Here is a 22,994-nt window from a genome sequence, read left to right as displayed (position 1 = left end):
CCCGCAGATCCACCAATCAAGAGCAGCAAAAGACTAGGCTGTTTTTCCATTGGATATAACAATTGCCACTCACCTATAGTAAACCAATTAACGTTAGTGTGATGATGAATAAAATCCAACTTTTCTGATCTGATGGCGCCGAAACGATCGCATCCTTCAGGGGCTGCTAAGCGTAAGGCTAAGCAGGCACGCAAAGAAAGTGCAGCTCGTGATGCAGGTATCATATGTTTTGGAGTGATTGTAATGTATTGTAAAAAAATAAACTGAGCCTGACGATCAGTTTCATTTTGGGATAGGCTATAATTTGACGGTTATTCTGAGTTCAAAAGAGCGCGAACGTTGATGGACTGAATTTGCTTCTGACAATGCAGAATTTTGTTAGAAAATAGAAAGACGTTCTAAAGTAAACAAACCGTCCGAAAGAATCTGTCCGCGGAAATGATACGGTCTTCAGTCACTGTTGGAGAGAGGCAAATTCATGATTAACAGTTGATCTGATTCTGAATCTTACAAAAGAGTCGATTCCCCTCGATGGAATCGATTACAACCTGTGGAATCGACTCTTGATTCCTAACGCCTCTGAATCAAGGAATCAATTCTTTTGGAATCGATTTCCAGCCCTAGTCAGGAAATAAATGGCAAAATACTAAAGTAAAAGTAAAGAAGTTTGTCAGTCAAAGAGAAAACGCACTATAACTAGAGCATTGTTTATGTTTCAAAACAGTACCTCAACTGTCTATCTTCTAAAACGCAGATGTTTAGCCTACATTTACTGCTCTATCATAATAGACCTATTTAATTTTTTTTGCTGTTGCAATATTTATTGAAAATAAGTATGCAATTTTAAGCATATGAGTAAACGCATAATTACAGTTGAAGAAATTAACTAGAAATTATTTAGTAGTTTATTTATATCACTTACACACTAGCAGCTGATTTGTGTATATTCATATTAAAGGTATTTCTCTACAATACATATGACACTATTTAGTCTATCACTGAACAAAACTGTTCATTATTCCAGTGTTACTATAAATAAATTACTGAACTAATTACTGCAAAAAAAATTCCTGACTGAAAAAAATTGACATTAAAATTAAAATTGACATTAAAGGTGCTGTATGCAGATTTTAGCGGCCTCTAGCGGTGATGTTTCAGATTGCAACCAATAAGATTACAGGCGCATGCTCCGATTCACGTTTGGTCTTACGAGCTTCATCAAAAAATTATTATTATTATTGTTTTACATATGGAGTTTGTGTTGGAGTCTGTGCTGGGAGCAGGTCGTTTCTTAGTGTTATTATCAGACATGTCATAAGTTGCATGTAATAAGTTTCAGTGTCGTCGCTGTTGAGGTAAATCCGATCCGGCACCTTCACATAAAAATAAGAATATTTGCTTTCAGAGGTAATAGCAAAACCAGCAAAGTGGAACATTTCACCATTAATTCATTTATTAATTCTGCTAAATGAATAAATGTAAATGTACATGTAAAAAGTTTTCAAAAAAATCATCTTATTGGATGTAAACAACACAATCCAAAATACAACATCTAGATTATTCCTCTCACAATGTGGGGCAAAAATTCACTTGTGAATTCTGAAAGGTGAAGGGGAGGAGGGTGTGGCGGGGGTAGGATGGGGGGCCTCCAACATAAATTTTGCCTAGGGCCTCCAAATGTCTAGAACGGGCCCTGCCACAACCTCTGATCAGAGAGGATGCAGAGGCTATGAATTGTGAGATTTTCTCAATTCACTGACACAACGTTCAGATGTTTTCAGTGGCTCTTTTGGTTAGCATTAGGTGCGTTTACATGGAGCATTGTAATCGGTTTAAAAGTCCAATCCGAATGAAAATGCTCCATATAAACACCTCAATCGGAATAAAAATGCCCAAACCGAATAAAATTCAAATCGGTTTGAGAGGGGTAGTATAAACCTTTTTATACTATTTATAATGCTGCCATGTAGCAAAAGAATGATTTTTGGAGCAACGTCTCGCATGGCCAATCTCTGGCCCACACTCCAGTCGAGTAGGTGGTGGAAATGCTGTCAGAGTTACTGAATCATTCAATAAATTCGTTCAAAACAGCTGATGTCTTGATGAATGACTCACTGAATCTGAATTATCTTGTCCGAGTCGTTCAAAACACGGATTCATTTAGTAGAGAAGCACTGCCAAAAGGCAGATGTAAGTGTTAATGCGCATGTGCAACAGTACTTGCGATACTTCCATTAAAAAATAGAGCGGCATCGCAGGTATTTTGAACCTTTAGCATTGCGATGCTACCGTTGCACTGGTACACCGTGCAACCCTAGTATAAAGCTATGCATACATTGGATCTGTACAGTTTTTGTACACATTGTGGACAATCAATCATTTAAATTAGATTTTAATCGGATATGCACAAATATTGCTTTCCAGAGCACTCGGGATTTTGCACTCCCAATTTGAGCGTGCTTGACTCACGTAAACGATTAAATAACGCACATGACGGCTGATTGTAATATTCTATTATGCAAACTACAAAATGCTGAAACGAGACAATAACATGACCAGACCTTCACTAGTTCATCCTAAACTGCATGGCATTAATTCAGGTGCGTTAGCCTATTAAAAGAACAATATTATTTGCGAATATTTCAAACCTATTAATAAACTAATTAATAAAACTTTAATTTTCTTTCTATATGTATCTTTTGTAATTTTATCTCTATGTCTGTAGCTACACAAAAAGTAAAAGGAATTGTTCTTACATTTGTCATTCCAAACGCAAATGCTCATGAAGATTGATTGTAATTAGTCTGGTAATATTTGTATAAAAATAACAAACTGATCACTGATAAACATAAAAGACATGGTTTTAGCTATTGGTATCTAATTTGCTAAAATGCACATATGTAGCTCAAGAAACAATTTTTTCTTGTTCGGGACAAAGACCTCAGAATTTCTAAAATCCTGCGTACGGCCCATATTGAATGATCACATTGTGAAAGAAGTCAAGTTAATGGACTTTTGTTATCTTTTCATGTTCATTAATTAATTAAATATAATTCGCCAATCCTTCTGTTGCTGTGGGTTGAAGTTTTGCCGATATTTAGTTTGACACATTTTTAACATTGCACTAAATTCCAATAAAATGTTGTGCATTGAACATGTCTTAGTTTGGTGTTCATTTGCATGAGGCAGACAACAGTCCACTGATTATTTGGCAAAATAAACAGTTTGATTTTTAAAACCACTACTTTTTTCGGATGTTAAATATGGTCTGAAAAACCTTCAGGGAAGTCGGTATGTTTGAGTCTGGAAAAGTAAGACATTTCGAAATGGAAAAGTAGTGCTGGGTGATATATCGTACGATTCTTATGCTCTGTTTCTTAATGACTTGCGGTTAAATGCTGCCACATCCGAGGCCGCATGCCAGAGGGTGCACTCGTGCAGAAAAACCGAATATAGGAAACGGAAGAAGAGCAATTAGTTCCAGGATCTAATCACTGTTCTTCAAACCTTTTCAGGCACTTTCATGATAATAAAGTTGATTTATAGAAATGATGATGGACGAATGTTTCTTTCTCAAATACAGGTTATAAACGACTCAATCTTGTAGTGATTTTAGGTCGAGCAGAACTACCTACTGATCAAACAGCCGTAGTTCATTTAGGAGCTGTGCATAAAACATCAAAATCGCTTTTAAGATCAGATCAACCACTGTTTTTCTGGTATCTTAAAAAACCACATCAAAACATTCCAAAGATTTACAGGAGACCGTCTTCTGGCGATGAGAGAAAAAGACCTACAGCAAAAAATCTCAAACCTGTGTAGCTTTTTAAAAGGGTTATTACAATTAATCCTGCATTAGGTTGTGTCCTACTCAGCGCTCACCCCTATTTGAAGCACTGGACTAGAATTTGAGTTACAAATTTCCATAATTTCCTATGAACCGTGCTTCTACAGTCAGTTAACATGTTCAAACTCTTATTTAAAATGTTGTTTTATTCTCCTCTTTAGCAACTATCAGTCGAACAACATCATCCCATTGTGATTTCAGTGAAGGTACTTGCATATTTTTCTGATGCAATTTTATTTTCATATTTTTACACAGTGATATGATTTTTTTCTAGGTATGCAACGATTAACTCTGCTCACGATGCTATTCTTGATTCTGATCTCATGATGAAATTTATTCACAATTTATTTTTACAAAATGATTTGAGACGAATAAGAAATTACCAACTGCCCTTTCATTTCCAAATAATAATATATAATAATTTCCAAATAAAAAAAAAAAATATTTCTTTTTTTAATCTAAACAAACATTGACTTTGCTTTTCTTGGATTTTATTATATTTAGGCAATATCAGCATATCCACGTTTTTCAACTTTGCAGTTAACAAACCTGGTGTTCAAAATACTTTGTTCAAAATAGCATATAATCGATTTTCAATCGGCACAGAATGAATCATCATTACATCCCTGTCTAACCCAAATTAATTAATTGTGTGTCATTGTTTATCTTTTGCTCATTGTGTATGGTACCAGCCGCACTGCAGTTGTTTTATACCAGCCATACTCTGCCCCCCTTACAATTAATTTCTACTATTACTATTTACAATGCTCAAGAAGCTCCCAAAATATTTGTACCCAAATACAAATTTTCGAGTTACCAACATTGGTTATATTCAGTTTATATACAGTTCTTCCTTTTCAAGTGGATGAATATTTTGGAGGGGCACTGCCCCACCTGCCCATACAGACGAGCCGTCACTGGTTGGAGGCATGTGTTTGAGAACACTGTCGCACATCTTTGTGTCTTTTTTTTGAAAACAGATCGTCTGCAACCTATGTCTGGCATGTGACCATGCACCGCTTTACAAAGCACACAGAACCGGTTTTGCCACATTCCTAAGAAAAAGTGAACAATTGTTAGCATATATAACCCATGGGCACTCCGATTCAGGTCGGTTAGTTCTTGTCCTCCATTAAAATCCTTTAATACATGGCTTGCCTTTTCAATGTTTGCTTTCCCTAAATTAAACCATATCATAAGCCTTCAATGTCTCTTTGAAAAAGAACCTTTAAAGTTTTAAACAAGTGCTAAAAAGAGTTTAAGGTAGTAATTTGAGTGTTAAATAAAAAAATATGATAATCATGTTTGTCTTTTTTGTTAGTTCAGTTGTTTCATTTCTATATGTTTTATTACTAAAAAGCTCTTAATACCATTGATACTGGGAGCGAGTCAGTGTATTCAGTGGGTTGCTTTAGAGGCATAAGATATGTGACAGTTAAACAGGACATTTACTTTTGATACGTATAGTACTTCAATTAATTCATTCATATTGAACTCCTGTCATTTCAACAAGAAAAGCTCACAGGTTTTTTATATTCTAAACAAAGATTTGACTTGTTTCCTCATTTCTCCGTAACTTTTAATTTTACAGATAAACACCTTAGCCTTGAGAGGTGGCACCACCATCAAAGACAGCGTCTGGAGAATCATGAGCTTCCTGCTAACAAACGATATAGCCCGTCAGACAAACTGGAGGGGTATTAATGGCAAGGTGGCATTCAAGGACACCACTTTAAAAACTGTAATCAATGGTAAGTCTTTAGGAAAATAGCTTCTATGATTTATCAATGTTGATTGGTGTGATCTAAAATGTTTACCCTATTAATGTTGGATTTTAAATAAATAATAATTACTGTTCACATGTGTCGTAGCTGCAGTCAGACGAAATAGACTAACGGCAACTGCTACAGACCAAGAGGTTGAGCATTGGGTCAAGAGATGGCTGCAGCTTGCCACAGAGCGAGATGGAGGTCGTCGGGCAAGAGAGAAGATTTAAAGGGACAGCTCACCCAAATAACTGTCATCCTTTACTGACCCTAAAGGGTTTCTGGACCCTTCCAAATGTTTTTGTTCACTTACTGACTGTTCGTTTACAAACATTATTGAAAATATTTAGCTTTTTGTTCAGCAAAACAGAGTTTTCATTGAATTATCCCCATCTGTTCCCGTGTCCTGTTCTGGTTGGGCTCAGTTCTATTGGATTTTTATCAGTCCAAAAAATATATATATGTATGATTTTACTCTGTTCTAATGTAACTGTACTGGCATTTTTATATATAATTTGTCTATGTATTATAAGAAATAACCTATGATACATAACTAGATATTTATAATTAGTTATTTATATGATCAATTATTATATAATATAAATGGTTGTCATTGTCAGATTTTGATATTTAATAAATTTCACCTATTTGGGTATTTTCTTATTTTATTTTAATTAATAGATGTCAGAGACACTTCCACATAAAATGACGGTGATGATGGGCCACTTCTCAGAAAGGGCATGGGCCATGTCTGGCCCAGACAGCTGAGAAAGTGACAGGACCTGGTCCATGCCCTTTCTGAGAAGTGGCCCATATCTGGCCCTGTTATGGCTGACTTATGCCTGCCACACTCAGGTTGAGTCATCGCCGTCATTCCAGCTTGGTGAGTTTCACCAACTCCTCCAGGAGCGTCTGGATGACGGCCACTTTCAGCGGTACTTCCGACTGAGCAAGCCCCAGTTCGATGACCTGTTGTCTCGTGTCGGTGGGAGGATTTCCCTCCAGGACACTAACTACAGGCTCTGTATTCCACCTGCAGAGCGCCTATCAATCTGTCTCCGGTCAGTAAATAATTTAATATTCTGTGTGATTACAAGTAATTAATGACTGAACCTCCATATACATATGACGAGTTTGTTTCCAATTAATTTTAGTAGCGATGACTGACTGAATCTATTTTTTATTCCGTTGTCTGTATGTAATATTAGTTTTGCATTGAGTTCAGAGGATGTCATGTTGATTAATTCACTTTCTTGTGTATTTTCGACAGTTTCAATATGAAAAATAACGTTTAAATTGATTCAATGGATTTATTGCATTTTTAAATGCTATAAGATGCTATGTGAAACAGAATATAGTGGTTTTCATCTTGCCACTTTCTTTAAAATAAAACTAAAAATTAATCTACATTTATAGCGTTTTGGAAACAAACTCTTCATATGGTTTTCTCTTCTAAACACAGATTTATCAATTAAGGACTTGCAATTAACTTCTGTCTCTCAAAGTGGGTTTCGAATTGTGCAGGAAACCGCAAAAACAAACTATTATTCAATATTATAATATAGCAATGTATCATGCAAATCAGAGAAAATGCTAAAGAAAAGTGAAGTATTAAGGGCATTTTATCAAGCTTGTTGTTGTTTAACTTTAAAAAAACTAAAGCAAAAGGAATATGTCACAAACACAAGTATACATAAATACATTTATATTTTCTAATATGGAATCGCAATCTGCATTTATAACCATGTTCATTTTATTTTCTCTTTCAGATATCTTGCCACAGGAGACTCCTTCCGTACCATCGCCAGCAGCTTCCGTGTTGGTGTCTCCACAGTCTGCATAATTTTGTCCCAGATGTGGCGACTGCAATCTGGGACTGCTTAGTAGAGGAGTTCATGGCTGTGCCCTCCACAGATGAATTTTGAGGGTTTTGAGGAGAGGTGGAACTTCCCGCTCTGCTGTGGAGCACTGGACGGCAAGCACGCCATGATATGGCTCACTTTTCTGCCGAAGGAGCAGTCCCGTGGCAGCCGACTGAATAGTTTTTGTTCATTACATACTGTGCTGTTTGTCCTTTGTTTAGCTCCTATAATTATTTCCATCCTATTGTCTTTTCTTTTGATTTCCACACTTTATATATTGTAAATGATAAATGGAGCCATCCTCCAAAATTAAATCGTATCGTTGCTACATTCTCATTACACTATACCACGACACTGGTCCAATCACAAATAACAATTTTTAGTATACTTTTGTGAGTGTATTTGCAATACGACATAATTAAATTGAATTTACAATTCTAATTATTGTAGTCTTAATATATAAATAATATTTGTATGCAACAAATATAAATAATGATTTACTATGTTATACACAAAGTAACACACCAAAACCTTTGATCATTGTATAGAACATTTACTAAAAAACATTTATAAAAACTATATACAAAGAACATTTAGAACTATTTACATGCAGGAATAAAAAGGATCTTGTTTGTAAGAGTGAGGGTCAAAGTGAAGGAGAAAGGAGAGAGAGTCTGTTTCATTCCCTGCAGAGATTGCTGCCTCTTTTTTTTTTTTTAACTACTCCGTGGGCTCTGATTGTTCCAAATTAAGCACAACTGTGCTGCTTTCATAAATTAATTTGTGAATTTGAAATTTCACAAGTTCCTTCGTCTGAGGTGGCAATCTCTCCAGGGAAGGGACCAGACTCAAGAGGAAGAGCTCATCCTCTGAGCGTGGAGGCTGCGATGGGGCTACAGGACGGGTCCGGAGTGCTTCTAGGAGCTGCCGCTCCACCTCTGATGGCTGCTCCCTAGGCCTTCTCTGAGCTCTTCTTGGTGGTGCTGTATCAAATGATAAAACATTTTGTACAATGAGAAGGCATAAAAGGATTAAACTAATTCACAACCGTCAGTGTTATGTGAGGCTTACTGTAAATATAATATGCATGTAAACATTGTCATAATTGCCTGTACACACCTCTGGGTACAGCAGCAGATGTTGAAGGGCCGGCAGGGAAAGCAGAAGCAGCAGCAGGTTCCGGCAGAGGGGACCCAGGCTCACTGCCATCAAAAGAACCAGTCGGCTCTGTCATGACAATTTTAAATATTAATTGCACATTACACCTGTCACAGAGTAATTAATCTATATTTTCATAATAAAAATAACTACATGTTGCCCTGTTGTATTGCTTCACTTGTCAACACACCTACTGCTGCCTCGCCCTGGTCCTCAGAGTGGTTGTACCCTGCGACCTGATTCTCCTTATCCCCCCTTTCCATATTCCCGCTTGTCTCCGCGGGGAGACGAAACGGTGTAGAAAAGACAGGACCAGAGTACTTCCACTTTTTCCCCTGCTGCTGACCCACTCCTCTTCTCGGTCTCCTTTCTCCTCTCCTTTAAATATGTGTCCCTCAAGCTCTTCCACTTCTTTCTGCACACTTCCTCTGAATAAACACATCAACTTTAGCGGGAACGTAGTTGTAAAATACGGCAAATAAGCTCAATCTTACGCCTTTAGCTACCTTGTAGTTTCAATATGTAAATAGTTACGAGTGTTTTTACAATTTACCAGATTCTCCGACCTCCTCACTCACTTTCTTCCAAGCAAGATCCTTTTAATTCCTGTTTCTATAAAAGTAGGAACAAGTATCATAAAGCTCAGGGTGTCCACAAACAGCAATTATGCAATAGCATCTCTGGCTGCAGACAAGATGCACTGTCAGACACATGCACGCTCAGCCGCACATGCGCACTCGTCACATGCACGCTCAGCCGCACATGCGCACTCGTCACATGCACGCTCAGCCGCACATGCGCACTCGTCACATGCACGCTCTAACGTGGTGAACTTTAAGATTCTATTAATAAAATGTAAAGGTTACTGCTTTTTAAGAGTACCGTGAATACTGGTGGTTCAGGTCAAGGCCAGGTATTTATCATAATTATAGCTGAAATACATTACTGAACATCTACACTAATGATGAAAATACATTACTAAATAAAACCTTTTCTTGTACACGTATTCTTCCGGCCTAAAATTATAAACAAACACACATATATACATACATAAATGACTCATTCTACAATAAAAATGTGCTTGTTAATCAATGGTTTAATGATAAAGTTTTATTATGTAGACATACTATATATATATATACATATATATATATATATATACATATATATATATATAAAGAGCAGGACGGCTCACATCTGTTTTTTTGCGAAATAGAGGCTTCCATATCAGTTTTCAATGCATATGTGGCATAAAATCATAACACAAAACAAAAAATTGACAACCCTGTTCAATTTTGTACTCGACAAAAGACTCTAAGATCCATTTTGTCCACCACATTCTCTAAAAATGTTTGCATGTCCTGCATAAAAACAAACATCAGAGGCTCTACACTATCATGTTCTATGAAATGTGTACTGAAGAACTGTTCAAAGGCCTCTGCAGCTTCATCATCCTCCATCAACTGAGCCAAGAAGATTCCCAGAGAGTCAGTTGTGATCAGAAGGTTGCTGGTTCAAATCTCAGTGCCAGAAGGTCATGACTGAAGTGCCCTTGAGCGAGGCACCTAACCCCTGATTGCTCTGCAGTAATGTGCCACTGTAAAAAAATAAAAAATTACTTGTAAGTCGCTTTGGATAAAAGCGTCTGCCAAATGAATAAATGTAATGTAAATGTTCACCAAGCACCACTGACTGGCAGTTTTAAGATCCGTCATGACACGTTCATGACACGCTCCTAAGAAACAACAATGTAGAAGATGATAAATAAAAATATGCTGAACAATAATGGCCACAACCTCTCTAACAAAACCTACTTTTCATGGAGACTGAACCATCTGCTTCTCAGATGAAAATATTGGTTTCATCTACCTAAAAAGCAAATATTAATTTTAGTTACCTTTAGGACTACCTTTTTAAGGTTACTGGTACTTTTCCTGTGGAGTTACCTGAGAAGTTACCTGTCCGTCAAAATGCTCTTCCTGTAAGGGGAGAAAATACAGCCCATGTTTACCAAGTTAGTCATGACAACACGCCATTCTTTACCTTATGATTAGTCTATGCTTGTACCTGAGAGATTTATTTCAACTTCCGTTTTGCAACCTAAATACAGGCTGCTGATCACCTCTCAGGAAGGCTTTGGACTCCTCTGTATAGTGGGCAAACAATTTTCCATGCCTGGAAAATAGTGATTGAATGTTAGATAATTCCTTTCTCATAAAAGCTTTAAATATTCAAAATACAAACAATTCCATACCGGTCCAGTCCAAAGTTCTCCATTAACATGACGCACGACCATTTCCTCAGCTCTATCATGTCCTGCTGATCAAAACATAAAAGTCAATGCCCTTTGTCTCAAAAAAACTTATTGAAAACTGTACTAATACTTACAATTGTGTAGTCAAATGGGGCATCCAGCACAATGTACAATGCAGACTATACATGAAAGAGACGTCAGTATCATGGCAAAACAATATAATATTAACTACAAACATAATGTACTTACCATCAACATAAACACACCACAGTCGTTGCCATATGATTGTACTGGAAAACCCTTAAATATAATGAAAGGAGGGAATAAGCAAAATTTCATAGAAAAATAGATACATAAGACTTAAAGAGATGGATGGGATAGATAAATGGACGATAGGATACAATTTAGATAGATAGATTTGAATAGACAGACAGATATATGGATGGATAGATAGCAAACCTTTCAGTTCATTTGACGGGTTTTAACCTATGTGCAATGCCCCTGTCAAAAATGCAAAAAACAAATACGTAAATAATAATTGATGTGTAGAAATATAAGGCTGTACAAGCTTATACTGTATGCACAAGGTTTTTGAATATATAAATAATCCGAATCATCTGAATATTTCGTTTTCAAGCAACGCTACAAATTAATTTTAGATAACGTTAGTTCTTCAATAAATTACTGTATGAAGAACAGGTATCGTTACCCAAGTATCATAGATGCGATAGATCTGGTATCATTATAAGGATTAAGTTAGTTTTCGAAAACATCATCTTATATATTAAAACAATACTTTTACATCTATCTAATACTGTATGAATGAAATCAATATACTTACAACACTCGTCTGATAATGTTAAAGAACGTTTTCGATTACATGTCAAATAATTCAATAACACTTTTACTTCGACTTAATCTTGTTCGAATTGAATATAGTTAAAACAACACTTTCACTTCGACTTAATATTGTATGAGAATAAATAAATTGAATATTGAATAAATATACTTACAATTGGCCTGTAGGTCCATTTGATTCACAAACGTGTCTAACAGTGCATTTGTTGGAGTGCGCATGCGCTGCTGAGACTGCATGTGTCGGAGTGCGCATGCGCCGCTGACAGTGCATCTGGCCTGAGAGTGCATCTGGTCTGCTATGGAGGGATATTTCAGTCACAATATAAACTAAAAGTCTAAAACTGAAAGTTTTAAACCTAAACTAAAAGTCTAAATTTGAAACTAAAAGTCCAATTGAAAATGAATTTGGTATATGGGATTGGGCATTTGGTATATAGGATTGGGCATTTGGTATATAGGATTGGGCATTTGGTATATAGGATTGGGTATTTTGTATGTAGGATTGGGCATTTAGCCATTAAGGTTTGAGGTTTTGGGGATTTAGGATTGGGCATTTGAGGATTGAGGAGTGTATGCAAATTAGGAGGGGTGGCCCACATACTGGAGGGTGCTAAAGAGCACACTGTAATGAAACAAGAGAGAGTGAGTGGCTGGAGCGAGGATTTGAGGCGCTGTATAGGGTTTAAATCAAACTGCGCTTATGAATACATATATAAAAGCGTGCATTCACACATATACATTGCTCACATATACATGTATAGTATTGGATGTTCAAGCAAACACATATGAAAAACATGTGCGCACTAATGTGAAATCCATACCAACACATATTATGTTAATAATGCATGCATATAAACTCGATGCGTGCAAAAAACATCTATAAAACACTCGCACATACACATAAACTCTGCACACACACAAGTCTATAAAACACTCGCACATACATATAAACTCTGCACACACACAAGTCTATAAAACACTCGCACATACACATAAACTCTGCACACACACAAGTCTATAAAACACTCGCACATACATATAAACTCTGCACACACACAAGTCTATAAAACACTCGCACATACATATAAACTCTGCACACACACAAGTCTATAAAACACTCGCACATACACATAAACTCTGCACACACACAAGTCTATAAAACACTCGCACATACACATAAACTCTGCACACACACAAGTCTATAAAACACTCGCACATACACATAAACTCTGCACACACACAAGTCTATAAAACACTCGCACATACATATAAACTCTGCACACACACAAGTCTATAAAACACTCGCACATACACATAAACTCTGCACACACACAAGTCTATAAAACACTCGCACATACACATAAACTCTGCACACACACAAGTCTATAAAACACTCGCACATACACATAAACTCTGCACACACACAAGTCTATAAAACACTCGCACATACACATAAACTCTGCACACACACAAGTCTATAAAACACTCGCACATACATATAAACTCTGCACACACACAAGTCTATAAAACACTCGCACATACACATAAACTCTGGACACACACAAGTCTATAAAACTCTCGCACATACATATAAACTCTGCACACACACAAGTCTATAAAACACTCGCACATACACATAAACTCTGCACACACACAAGTCTATAAAACACTCGCACATACACATAAACTCTGCACACACACAAGTCTATAAAACACTCGCACATACACATAAACTCTGCACACACACAAGTCTATAAAACACTCGCACATACACATAAACTCTGCACACACACAAGTCTATAAAACTCTCGCACATACACATAAACTCTGCACACACACAAGTCTATAAAACACTCGCACATACATATAAACTCTGCACACACACAAGTCTATAAAACACTCGCACATACATATAAACTCTGCACACACACAAGTCTATAAAACACTCGCACATACATATAAACTCTGCACACACACAAGTCTATAAAACACTCGCACATACATATAAACTCTGCACACACACAAGTCTATAAAACACTCGCACATACATATAAACTCTGCACACACACAAGTCTATAAAACTCTCGCACATACATATAAACTCTGCACACACACAAGTCTATAAAACTCTCGCACATACATATAAACTCTGCACACACACAAGTCTATAAAACACTCGCACATACATATAAACTCTGCACACACACAAGTCTATAAAACACTCGCACATACATATAAACTCTGCACACACACAAGTCTATAAAACACTCGCACATACATATAAACTCTGCACACACACAAGTCTATAAAACACTCGCACATACATATAAACTCTGCACACACACAAGTCTATAAAACACTCGCACATACATACAAACTCTGCACACACACAAGTCTATAAAACACTCGCACATACACATAAACTCTGCACACACACAAGTCTATAAAACACTCGCACATACACATAAACTCTGCACACACACAAGTCTATAAAACACTCGCACATACACATAAACTCTGCACACACACAAGTCTATAAAACACTCGCACATACATATAAACTCTGCACACACACAAGTCTATAAAACACTCGCACATACATATAAACTCGATGCGCGCAAAACACTGAGAGCTATAATAGCATTGACGTTCATTAGTCCTTTACTTGCTTGTGCAAGTTGCAATGAAGATGATATAGCTGATTTCTTTAATAGTGTTTTATTAAAGAAATCGGAAAAAAAGAGTAAAGGACTAATGGACGTCAATGCTATTATCGCTCTCAGTGTTAGATGTTTTGAGCGCAACGAGTGTATATGTATGTGCGTGAATTTTATAGACGTGTGTGTGCGGAGTTTGTTTGTATGTGCGAGTGTTGTTTAGGTTTGTTTGCATGCATCGAGTTTATATGTATGCGTGAAAAAGTATACATGCCTGCATTACTAACATAATATGTGTTGGTATGGATTTCACATTAGTGTGCACATGTTTTTCATATGTGTTTGCTTGAACATCCAATACTATACATGTATATGTGTATGGACGCTTTTATATATGTATTCATAAGCGCAGTTTGATTTAAACCCTATACGGCGCCTCATATCCTCGCTCCAGTCACTCACTCGCGTAGCACTGGGAGCTGCTGTCCATAAAGTGCCTCTGCGCGTCAGCCATTTCAAACCCATCCTCCAGTATTTGGGCCACGCCTTCTAATTTGCATACACTCCTCAATCCTCAAATGCCCAATCCTAAATCCCCAAAACCTCAAACCTAAATGATTAAATGCCCAATCCTACATACAAAATTCCCAATCCTATATACCAAATGCCCAATCCTATATACCAAATGGCCAATCCCATATACCAAATTCATTTTCAACTTGGACTTTTAGTTTCAAATTTAGACTTTTAGTTTTGGTTTAAAACTTTCAGTTTTAGACTTTTAGTTTATATTGTGACTGAAAAATCCCTCCATAGTCTGCAGCCAGACCCTTCTCCAATTATGACCTTGTCCTCCATTTTGTATTTCTGCCTCCGCTCGCTAAGTCGTCTAATCACGTCACTACTAGAGCGTGTACTTACAGATTTTTCAACTCGGCCTCATTCGCGCTATTCGCACTTATTTAATCGCCCTACAGACACATATGAACGATTTGCGCGCGAACCGCGTGCTCCCCAGCCGAGAACTCTACAACTTTACATTGTACTCGGCCCTTATCACACTTCACGCAATAACAGCACACAATAGCTAACAAAAATACATTTAGAAACACTTATATTCACATGTGTGCAAATGTACGTTTCATATACCTGTGAGGGAGCACGTTTGTTAATCAACAGTCGCGATGCCTCTCATTTAGGTTTTTTACTGCGAATGAAGCGTCTCGCGAGAACTCCCCAGCAATGAGGAAACGCACACAAACACACACACACGACCAATCAGATGCACCCATCCCAAACATTTATAACCTCATACTAATTTACTAACGTATTAATTAATGCAAAACATAACATTTCAACTTCCTTACCATCATGAATATTTAATAATTATTTAAACTTATTACTTCATTAAACCTTATGTAAACACATACAGTAAATCTAATTCAGCATATTACACAATCAGGTTTTTTATAAAAGGAAGATATTTTAGTAATGATATTAGGCTTGTATTAGCTCTTATAGAGTACAGTGAATTTGTGAACAAATCACACTATATTAAAAATGAAAAAATGTGTCGTTCAAAAATTTATGGTGGTTTAAATTTCTTTAATTTTAAGACATCAATAATGATATTTCAAATAAAATGGCTACGTTCTTCAACATATTATTTTGTCTTCTGTAGAATAAAGTCAAACAGGTTTAAACGCACTTTAGGTTGAGTGAATGATGACATAATTTTCATTGTGGGGTGACCTATTTCATAACAACTTAAAGAAAGAGGATTATTGATGTATAATAGTTTTATTGATGTATGTCAATAAACGTGTCAATAACATTGCAAAGACAACCGATCCACGCCTTGTCTTCCAACAGTCCAAAAGGTCTCATGTGGCACCCCTTTTCATCTCTCTCCACTGGCTACTGGTTGAAGCCCATATCAGATTCAAGTCACTGATGCTTGCCTACAGGACTATCACGGGATCTGCACCGGCATACTTTCACACCCTCCTACTCCGATCAAGAACCCTGCGTTCAGCAAACGTGTGGCGCATTGTATTACCTTCTCATATCGGCATTAAATCACTTTCCCAGTTATCAGAAATGAACTGCTGTGACTCTATTCTTTGCAGAAGTTAAGTTTGTTTATGTTGCTGCTTTGAAAAAGTCTAAACCAAAAAAAAACATAATCTGAACAAGTAATATCCCTGTGTTCCATTTTTGAGGGCTATGCCCTTAGTGATATGCTGGTACACGCCGTTTACCCACTAGAACAGATCAAGGATTTCCATATATCCACTTAAAAAAGTGCAAGGATAAGTAACAACGTCGTCAGAAACACTGAAGCACTGATTTAAAAAAAAACAATGACCGCAGATTATTTTGTTTCTTTATTTTTTATATTCATCTGTATTCTTGTGTTATGTGTTTTGTTTGAGCTTAATAGGTGAATTGACTTTACTTGTTCATACTTGTTCATTCATAACGTGTCTCATGAGATGCAAACTGTCCCATTTTGTCTCTGTGCTGTCCAGCATATTATATAGGTCATGCTGAATCAAGTTTAACATAAAACCACACATTCTAGATTCGTTCACACAGTCTAATACAATTGGAATGGTGAGGGAAAATGATGAACTCACAATAAATTGTTTGAACTGTTCTGATCATTGTCCCTGTGAAGTTTGTTTATTAAGCTTTTTTATGTCAGTACAAGTCTGTGTGTGCTGCGTAGCTATGTGTCTGAATTCATAAAAAGTACAAGAAACACAAAAACAAGTGCAGGTATGCTTTATGGTTGGTTGTATTTTAACTTGAAAGGTCTAATTAAAATAAGCAAGAGTATAGCTCTTAATACAAAGTACCCAAATCCTTATTTCCATCTGCGTAATAAATGTCCAACAACATCCACCTGTTGCAAACTGGTTAGGCAAATGGACAAGTCTATAGAAGCATTGCGCTAATTACTAGAGGGGCGGAGCCATCCTGATTTCCAAATGTACAAATTTTGATTCAGGAATCCTAATGCTTCATGGAATCTTTTGGTTAACAATGATGGGGTTGTGGCAAGTTGGAGTTGGCATGGTGCTTGTATTTGGCTTGTCTGATGCACAATGGCCTCGGTCACAAATGCAAGTTCCTCAGCAAAGTGAAACTACCAACAACCCCATGCTTGTGCCACAGAGATTTCCTTCTCAGTTTTCAATGCTGACTCCAGGTTTGGTTGGTGGAAGGCCCGGTCAAGATCCTGTCGGTGTTCAGTCTAAACAGCTTTTGCAGGGTCCGATGGAAAAACTGACGTGGACCTTTCCAAGACTGCCAGAAGAACCAGTACAGCCAGAGATTTATTTTGAGCTACGGCGCCCTGTTTCTCCCAATAGTGTAGGGGTTCAGTGGGGTGAGAATTCAGTGTATGTGGAAGTGATGGAAGACTTCTTTGGGACTGGAACACCACTAATGGCTTCTGGTTTTGCACTGGGAGGCTGTGAACCAATAGGGGAGGACAATAGTGCTCATCTTTGAGTCAGAACTGCATGGATGTGGCAGCATGTTAACTGTGAGAAGACTGATCCTCTACTTACCAAAAGTGTTTTGGTTCTGAATTTGAGTAACATTCTTGTTTCTTCAGGTGACCGAAGATGAGCTTGTTTATGCCTTCAACCTGGTCTATACTCCCCAAGAGGCTTCAAATGGTGTTCCTATTGTCAGGAGCAGTTCTGCTGTTGTTCGTATTGAGTGCCACTATCCAAGGTGAGGTTTTGAGCTCAAGATAGCTGTATACTCATGTGTGTAGTAAAAGATTTTGTGGTGACCAACTTCTATAATCTACAGAATGCATAATGTGAGCAGCAATGTCCTGGTGCCCACTTGGGTACCATATGCAGATACGAAGGTCGCTGAAGAGCGGTTGGTCTTCTCCCTCAAGCTTATGACTGGTTTGTATTTTACAGCTTTAGCTTTTAATGTTTCAACTTCATTTTGTAAACCTTGTCTATTTTGTCTTTGAAACAGATGAGCGGCAGTTTGAGAGACCCTCAAACCTGTACTTTCTGGGTGACATTGTGCATATTGAGGCCTCTTCGAAGACGTACAACCATGTACCCCTCCGTGTGTTTGTGGACAGTTGCATAGCCCCTGCGTCTCCTGATGTGAACGCTGACCCCAGATACTCATTCATTGAGAGTAATGGGTAAGACCTGCCTATCCAAGTATTGCATGGTGTTTAACTCTTTTCTTAACCAGGTGCCTGGTTGATGCCAAGTTCACCGGCTCGAGCTCTCACTACCTGCCTAGAACTCAAATTGATAAGCTTGAGTTTCGGCTGGAGGCTTTCAGGTTCCAGCAAGTGGACAGTGGGCTGGTACATAGACCGCGGAACCGGGGGGGGCGGCGGGGCCGCAGCCCGGGCAACTTTTGTACTCTGACAAACTATCTGATATGAAAATTAAGCCTAAATTGTATCTGTTTTTTCGAGCCAAACAATACCACACTTCACTCACTCTCACCAACTCCTGCCGATAAAAAAACTCACACTGACTGCTGCATTTTAATTTGAAATTAGCGTGCATTATTGTTTATAAACTACGACGTTACGTCGACGTAGTTACTAGGTCTGTCATGTGTGAGCGTCGCGGCGGGAGTGCACCTGTTAAACCGCTGGCGGCATTACCAGACTGCGATAATGAAGAGACAGAAGGCAATATCCGATTTTTTTACTAATAAACAGGCAAAAAAAAATGAGCAAACTACTCCAGCTTCCACAGTGGCCTCATCAACCGACCCGGAGCGTCCATCTCCACCACGGACTCCGACGACCTGCCAAGACCTGGCTAGCGGCTCGCCTCCGGCTTCAAGCCAACCTAACGAGAGCCCCTGTACAAGTGAGTGCTGCGGGGATCTCACAAAACGCAATCAACCTCACGACCCTGCTGTGCTGATGAAGACCAAAAAGGTACAGGGGACTGGGGCTTCACAACGAGCAAGAAACGAGCGGGAAACTTTACTGCACGCAGTGTCGCTGCTGTACAAGCAAAGGCCTGGGGATTAACAAAAACAAGGAGCCTGCTTTCACCATTCACGGTTTTCAAAACTGGAAAAATGCTATACCAACATTTAAGGAGCATACCAGAAGCAAACATCACAGAGAGTGTGTGGCTCAATTTCAGGTGTTTTTGTCACAGCAGCCCAGCGTGGCCACACAGCTGGATACCCAGCTTCAAGTGAACCAGAGGATCAACAGATGCTAATAAAACAACTAACTTCTCTGAGTTTTTTGGCCGGCCAAGGTTTAGCCATAGACGGTAACAACCCACAGGGCAGTAACCTGTACAAGCTGATGCAGCTGAGATCTGAGGATTGTCCCGATATCAAACGGTGGCTCAAGGAGAAGAATTACATGTGTCATGACATTGTTAATGAGATGATCCACCTGACTTCACTTGATGTTTTACGAAATGTTTTGTCACCTATTCGGGATGGATACTATGCGATACTCGTGGATGAAACCAGAGACATTGCTAACAAAGAACAGCTTGTGACTGTACTTCACTGGGTGGATGACACATACACAGTGCGCGAAGATTTTTTGGGTCTTTTTGATTTACCGAAAACAGATGCACACACAATTTTCACTGTGCTAAATGACATTTTGAGACGGTGCAATATATTGCCTGAGTTGTGCAGAGGGCAGGCTTACGACGGCGCTGCCAACATGTCAGGTCACTTAAAGGGAGTCGCTGCGAGCTTTAAAGTGCACAATCCTGCTGCTATATTTGTGCATTGTTTGGCACACTGCCTAAACTTATACCTCCAAGACGCTGGGAAAAAATGCAAAGTGATTCGAGATGCATTGGATATTGTGCATGATGTGACACACGTGATTAAGCAATCTCCAAAACGAAACCATGCATTTCAGTCACTAAAAAACGAAATGAAACCCGACACACAAAACCTGCGAACCCTTTGTCCAACACGATGGACAGTGAGAACTGGCGCTTTAAAGTCAGTTATTGACAACTACTCTGTGCTCGCCACTGCGATGGAAGAGTTTTCAGAAGAATCCCACAATGAATGCGCTCGGAAAGCTGGAGGTATTTTGGCCATGCTTGAAAATTTCAGCACCTATTTTGGTCTGCGCCTTGCTTATCTGGTTTTCTATCCAACCGAACAGCTGTCCAAGACATTACAAGCCACTGACCCAATGCTACAAGATGGACAGAGTGCAGTCGCTGTAACGCAAGCTTTTATTCAGCGACAAAGGTCAGACGAAGCATTTGACAGCTTCTTCAAGTCAGTGATTGAAGCCTCCAAAGATTTGACAGAATGCCCACAGTTGCCCAGGCAACGCAGGCTCCCTAAACGGCTTGGGGGCGGGGATACCGAGCACGCATTTGAGAGCCCATCAGAGTTTTACAGAAAACAATACTTTGAGGTGTTGGACTTGCTGAATAATGAACTGAGTCGTCGTTTTGATCAGAGTGACTTTCGGGGTTGTGATCGACATGGAAAAGCTGCTTGTCGCAGCGGCCTCTGGCAAACAGGTGACGCTCCCGTCCTCTGTAACTTCCTTATACGCAGATGATTTTGACTTCGACAGTCTGGGTGCACAGTTGAGCATGTTGCCAGACACCATAAAGACATCAGGGATTCAAACCAAGTCTGAAAAAACATTAGTTAGGCTTATAAGTGAAGTAATGAATGCTATCCCTGTGGCCAAAGAACTGCAATCGGAAGTGCACAAACTGTTAAAACAATTTTTCACGATCCCAGTTACTACAGCCTCAGCTGAAAGATCTTTCTCAACACTTCGCCGTATCAAAACATACCTGCGTTCAACTATGACACAGAGGCGTCTTAATGACTTGATGTGCAGCCACATACACCGGGATGTTCTGGCACAAGTGGACATGACTGCTGTTGCAAAGGAATTCATCCAGCAAAATGAGCGACGCAGACTGGTCTTCGGGAAGTTCAAGGACCACTAAGTCAGTTTTTTCAAATTACCTACATGTCATTTTCTGTGGCATGGCTGCAGTAGGCGTAGGACTGTTGTGTTGATTACTTTTCATTTAACTGCGCAGCTGCACATGTTTTGTTGTTAGGTGTTTGTGTGTGCGCGAGCGTGCGGCTCTGCACAACAATCTGATTGTTGACTTGTGATGATAATTACTATGATGTTGACTTATTTAAGGCAGAAAGATGAGTTGTGGTTTTGGACTGGACTGGATGTACTTTGTTGTTTGCTAAAGTTCTAAAGTGCGTTTATGTGTATATAGGTTTGACCTGTTGTGTGTGAATGTCAGAAATCAGAGGGGTTAATCTGAGGAAGCATGTGCGCGTGTTCATCATATGTGTACTGTAGATGTGTCTGTGTGGTGTCGGAATAAAATAAATTGCTCCACAACGTTATTCAATACATCAGTAATATTGTCTGTTTCAATGCATATGCGCTCCCACCCCCTCTGCGTGACTTGAAATTATGGCCCCGCCTTGTTCAGATGCGTTCCGCGGTCCCTGGGCTGGTATGTATTTGCCTTACTTATGAGCAAATTATAGTGCACTGTTTTGAACCCTGTTGTCTTTGCAGGTCTACATCACATGCAGTCTGAAGGCGGTTCCTGTAGCCACTCCAACAAATCCTGAGCAGAAGGCTTGCTCGTTCTCCCCAGGGCCGTTTGAAGGAATTTGGGGGCCCCAAGCAAAATGGACATGGAGGCCCCCCCAACCCCCCGCACACACGCAAAGCCTACAGGAACCACAGCATAGCCATAAAGTTTAAGTTCAACCACACTTTATATAAATAAAAAAGGTTTACAGTGCATAAACTGCTGTTGCATAAACAGTGCATAAATAAAACATGTTTAAAGTTCAAATACTCATGTTGCATATACTGTGCATAAATAAAATAAAATTACAGTGCAAATACTGCTGTTGCATATAATGTGCATAACATTTTAACATTTTCAACAATTGACCATTTGCAAAAAACACCACTGTACCATAAAATCAAATATACATTACAAAAGTGCACAATAACTAAATCCAACATACTTAAAAACACACACACACTAACATTTTTCAGTTCTCACAAACGTGCAAATTATCTAAAACTGCTGTTTGCGAGCCTTGTTTTCTGCAAAGGCAATGACAATGTCCTCCATGTCCAAAGACTGGCGAACATCGCGCTCAATTGACGTAAGTGCCAGTCCTGTGAGCCTTTCTTGGCCCATGGTGGACCTCATGTAATTTTTTATCAGCTTCATAGCTGAAAAGCTCCTCTCACCAGAGGCCACTGACACAGGGAGAGTCAGGAGTAGACGCAAAGCAATGCTTAAATTACTGTACAAATCCAGTAGCTTCTCACTGTATATGTAATTAAGCATGTCAAATGGGGAAGTGGCTACATGGTCTGGAAAAGTGTAGAGAGATGAATTGATCTCAAGTGCCAAGTCATCAGCATCAATGTCATGGAGGGTTTGTTCCAATTTTTTGCATCGTTCATGAAGCTTTCCATTCTTTATTGTCTGCATCATGTTGTCCTTTGAGAACAGAAAGTCATAAAGGTCATAAACACCCTTCAATCTTGAAAACCTGTCA

General features: G+C 38.7%; 2 protein-coding genes across 2 annotated transcripts in view; one reads left to right on the top strand and one right to left on the bottom strand.

The window, feature by feature from the left end:
• LOC306891842 (zona pellucida sperm-binding protein 3-like) overlaps positions 1-22,994 on the top strand; it is a 90,228-nt gene that overhangs the window by 65,611 nt on the left and 1,623 nt on the right. The window contains exons 5-6 of the mRNA XM_079452411.1: positions 18,642-18,759; positions 21,985-22,067. Coding sequence (XP_079308537.1) covers positions 18,642-18,759; positions 21,985-22,067 — 201 coding nt within the window. The remainder of the gene's footprint in view (positions 1-18,641; positions 18,760-21,984; positions 22,068-22,994) is intronic.
• On the bottom strand, positions 8,012-9,416 carry LOC306891941 (uncharacterized protein). Its single transcript, XM_079452587.1, has 3 exons — positions 8,824-9,416; positions 8,595-8,702; positions 8,012-8,458 (listed from the first exon to the last, which is right to left on the bottom strand). The coding sequence occupies exons 1-3, from the start codon at positions 8,894-8,896 to the stop codon at positions 8,196-8,198; spliced, it is 444 nt and encodes a 147-aa protein (XP_079308713.1). The 5' UTR covers positions 8,897-9,416; the 3' UTR covers positions 8,012-8,195.

This window comes from Barbatula barbatula (genome assembly GCF_947034865.1).
Source record: "Barbatula barbatula genome assembly, chromosome: 1".
Classification (NCBI taxonomy): domain Eukaryota; kingdom Metazoa; phylum Chordata; class Actinopteri; order Cypriniformes; family Nemacheilidae; genus Barbatula; species Barbatula barbatula.
Note: the sequence above shows the minus strand (reverse complement) of the source record. Positions and strands in the feature narration are given on the sequence as shown.

Bases quoted from the DNA above. Each gene is read 5' to 3' on its own strand.
- LOC306891941 (XM_079452587.1), bottom strand. From the start codon at position 8,896: ATGGAAAGGGGGGATAAGGAGAATCAGGTCGCAGGGTACAACCACTCT. The intron at 8,703-8,823 runs GTGTGTTGACAA...TTGTCATGACAG, and splicing joins CCAGGGCGAGGCAGCAGTAG to AGCCGACTGGTTCTTTTGAT. The intron at 8,459-8,594 runs GTGTGTACAGGC...CATTTGATACAG, and splicing joins ATCTGCTGCTGTACCCAGAG to CACCACCAAGAAGAGCTCAG.